The following is a 3,976-nucleotide window of genomic DNA, read 5'->3' on the forward strand; positions in this document are numbered from 1 at the left end:
CTCCAGGTGCATTTGGTTCCTAAATGCTTACCCCTTAACAATTTTGTAAGATTTCTCAGCCTATGCACTAAAATACAAAATAACTGCCCTCTTGATTTTGAACCAAGTTGAACAATAAGTACAAGAATAAGACTTTCAGTACAGTTGGAATTTAAAATGCAACTTGGATGGAAGACCAACATGAGCCTCTCATTCCTTTCCCAAATTAGACATTTGAAGTCACCTAAGGGGTGGGTTGAAGTTGCCAACATACTTAGCCAGCCATATTGAATATCTCAGGAAGCTTCACACTTCAATGAAGATTGTCTAAATGCCCAAAAGAATGAGGCAAGAAGTCTTCAGTTACCTTTAGTCTATTAACACCACCCAAGGTAAAAATATGGGCCAATGAATGTCAGACTTTACCCTTCTAATTAGATAAGTCAGTCATTCTAATGTGGGGAGGAACACATAAAAAGTTAGAGGTAAGGGCAGAAGGATTCTTCAAAACATGTCTGGGAGGGTGGAAGTTTTAATTTTTTGCCAGGAAAATATGTGAAAAAGAGGAGAAGATGGTTCTTACAAATTGTAAAGCAATCAAGACTTTTTGTGTGTTCAGATTCTACAATCTGTCTCACATATTTGGCAAATTTCAAAATGACCTCTAAGATGTTTTTACCAAATCATAGACATAGATATGGAAATCATCATCAAATTTGATGAAGTACAAGAGGGTTTTGCTTCCACCTGATGAATGACCATGCCAATTCTCTTGGAGCCATCCTCCTTGGCATATTCCACTTGTTTGCCTAATAGGCTGTCTATGACTTCTCCTGGCTCCCTCTCTGTGAGAGGAGAATCATTGGAATCTGGAAGGATGTGTAGGTCACCATCTTTATAATCATCTAAGAGCTGGTACATATATAATACAGGATCTTTCTCATAGGTAATGTAAAACCACGTATTCATGACAGGTGCCTGAGCTAAGACCATCCCCCTCCATTCATTTTTGGAACCTTCCTCTGTCTCAAAAATATGTTCCACTGCTTTGCCAATCATAATTTCCATTAAGTGTGTATCACTGATTCTAGATGATGCAACTCTATTAGGAAGGACTTCAAGTGATGACAGTCTTTCATCTCTGTGAAGTTCCAATCCATAAACACAGTCAAATCCATCATATTTTATGATACAGAGAGGGATTTACAGGTATCTGATCCAGAATGGTTCGCTTCCACTCTCTTTAAGGTTCATCTCCGTCTTTCCATCCATGCCGAATTCTGCAGCCCACGATATTCCTTGGAGGGTGGGAGATGGGTCTGCTCCTATGCTTCTTGTGTGCAGCTTTTCTCTTCATCATGATAACAGACACACTGGCATGCCCTGAGCCTGTCCTGGACCGCTGCCCAGAAGCCGTTTTTGCGAGCGGGGTCTTCATGCCTTCGCGGAGCAGAGTAACAAAGCAGCCCAATAAAGGAAATCAAGAAAAAATAAATTCAATGCATGACATGGTGAACTTTATCTCCTAAAGAGTGCACTCCATGCACACACGCCCAGACGCCCGTTTTCCTCTAAAGCTAGGCAGAAAAGCTGGAAATCCCCTGCACCGTGCGTGCAAGCAGTAACCTTCCTCCCTAGCTAGTTCCAGCTACGCTAGTGCTATGGAGTTCTGGTTGTAGTCAGAGAAATAGAGGGCACCCCTTTTTATTCCTCCCGCCCTGCGTCCAACACTGTCCAGGCCAGAGGGCAGAGACTCCCCCAAGTAGGGGATAGCGGGCCTCGAGTGCCCAAATCGGACACCTCGCTGCTGCCTCCGCTGGGAGGCTGTGTCAAAGGAGGACCAGCAGACGGCGAGTTAGGTGCTTGCAAGAGCTGGGAGGGAGGATCTTTAGGCGAGGAGCGTATCAAGTGGGCTGCTGGATAGGCGGACAGGACGGCGGCAATGTCTCCGTAACTCTACTTGGGGGGCGCCTTCCGCTCCCTCTCGGTGGCAGCGGCGGCCCCTCTGCCACATCGGATTCCCACCAGTCACTGCAGCCGCCAGTCTCCTCCCTCTTTTCCGTAGAGCTCAGCTTCCTGCCAGGAGAGAGGCCTCTCCTTCCCGTCCAGCACCTCGCCCTCCCCTACCCGCAACTCTCCATCCACCACTGCCTTGGGCGTGGGAGTAGTTCTTTGGTTCCTTGCCCCGCCCCTTTCCAAAATCTGGACCGGCCTGCCCAACAAATCTCCTCTCCAACCGCCTAGCGCCGCTTCTTCAGTTCTGGGCTCCCAGATTCCCAAACCCCATCCGTAATTCCATCTCTGTACTCCTGCCGCATCTGCTTTCCATCCTCCAGGAATTTGCCCTTTCCTTTCCCCCTGCCATTCTGGAGTTACTCTTTATTAAGGAAACCTGCCTTTTCCTGTCACTTAAGGGAGTTTGAGGTTGGAGGAGAGAAATGCACAAGTGCTCAGTCTGCCATCTTGATTCAGTATCTCGGTAATTTTTACTGACTGGTAGTCAATGAAGCAGATATATTTTCTGGATATATTTTCTTGATATATCCAGATATATTACTGGATTTATTGAGGATAATATTTTTTTCTTTTTCACCGATTACAGAGAAATTGTATGGAAAATGTGGGCATGGTATACAACCTAGCAAATCGACAGGAAGAAAGTAATCAACTATAAATCCATCTCGTATGCACCAAGGCTTATAGCAAAATATTAACACTTTCCATTGTCTTTATAAAATAAACTCTTACAAAGCTGGGATACTTTTGCATATGCTTTTTCATGGGGTGTCCTTTTCCATATAAAATGAGTATTTAATGAGTTTACTAGATATTGTCTGAAATGTTTTGTACTGGCTTCACTAAAATTAGCATAAGGACATTTTCACAGTTTAACCATTCTCTACAATTATGTAAAGTTTAAAAATAAAATAAAATTTAAAAAATTTAAAAAAGTACTTATAAAATTATACTTGCATGCTTATAAAATTATAAAATTTATACTTATAAAATTATACATGTATACCTGTGGTGGATTCATTTTGATATTTGGCAAAACTAATACAATTATGTAAAGTTTAAAAATAAAATAAAATTAGAAAAAAAATTATACTTGATTATTCTCTTTAACAGAATAATAAAGACACAAACTTACAATCAAAACAATTATTACAATTATAACAAGTAGTATTTCAACACTGTTACATCTTAAGCCTATGGAGAAAGACTTATTTAAGCAATGTTCAACCATTTTTGTTTTCATTACAGCAGTGGTAGTGGGTGTGAAGTAGTATTTCACTGTTGTTTAATTTGCATTTTGCTAAGGACTAATGTTCAAATGACTGCACAATTGCACTCATTTCACATACTAGCAAAGTCATACTCAAAATCCTCCAAGCTAGGCTTCAACAGTACATGAACCAAGAACTTACAGATGTACAAGCTGGATTTAGAAAATGTAGAGAAACCAGAGATCAAATTGCCAAAATTCATTGGGTCATAGAAGAAGCAAAAGAATTCTAGAAAATATATATGCTTCAAATTGCCAAAATTCATTGGGTCATAGAAGAAGCAAAAGAATTCCAGAAAATATATATGCTTCACTGACTATGCTAAAGCCTTTGACTGTGTGGATCACAACAAACTGTGGAAAATTCTTCAAGAGATGAGAATACCAGACCATCTTACCTGCCTTCTGAGAAACCTGTATGCAGGTCAAGAAGCAACAGTTAGAACCAGACATAGAACAACAGACTCTGTTTCCAAATCAGAAAAGGAGTACATCAAGGCTATATATTGTCACCCTGCTTATTTAACTTATATGCAGAGTACATCATAAGAAGTGCCAAGCTGGATGAAGCATAAACTGGAATCAAGATTGCCAGGAGAATTATCCTTCAATTAAAAACTTAAGAAATATTTAGAAAAGCATAATATTCTCTAGGTCCATCCTAGTGGCTGCAAATGGTAGAATTTCATTATTTTTTCATGGTTGAGTAAT

At 40.6% G+C, this 3,976-nt stretch overlaps 1 protein-coding gene across 1 annotated transcript; it reads right to left on the reverse strand.

Moving 5' to 3' along the window:
- Positions 1-500: 500 nt before the first annotated feature.
- Positions 501-1,471, reverse strand: SPIN3 (spindlin family member 3). The gene is given in 3 exon segments (XM_061408735.1): positions 501-708; positions 711-1,168; positions 1,170-1,471. Coding segments are annotated over 3 exon segments (771 nt in total). The 5' UTR covers positions 1,418-1,471; the 3' UTR covers positions 501-643.
- Positions 1,472-3,976: the final 2,505 nt, after the last annotated feature.

This window comes from Bos javanicus, chromosome X (assembly GCF_032452875.1).
Source record: "Bos javanicus breed banteng chromosome X, ARS-OSU_banteng_1.0, whole genome shotgun sequence".
Taxonomy (NCBI): Eukaryota; Metazoa; Chordata; class Mammalia; order Artiodactyla; family Bovidae; genus Bos; species Bos javanicus.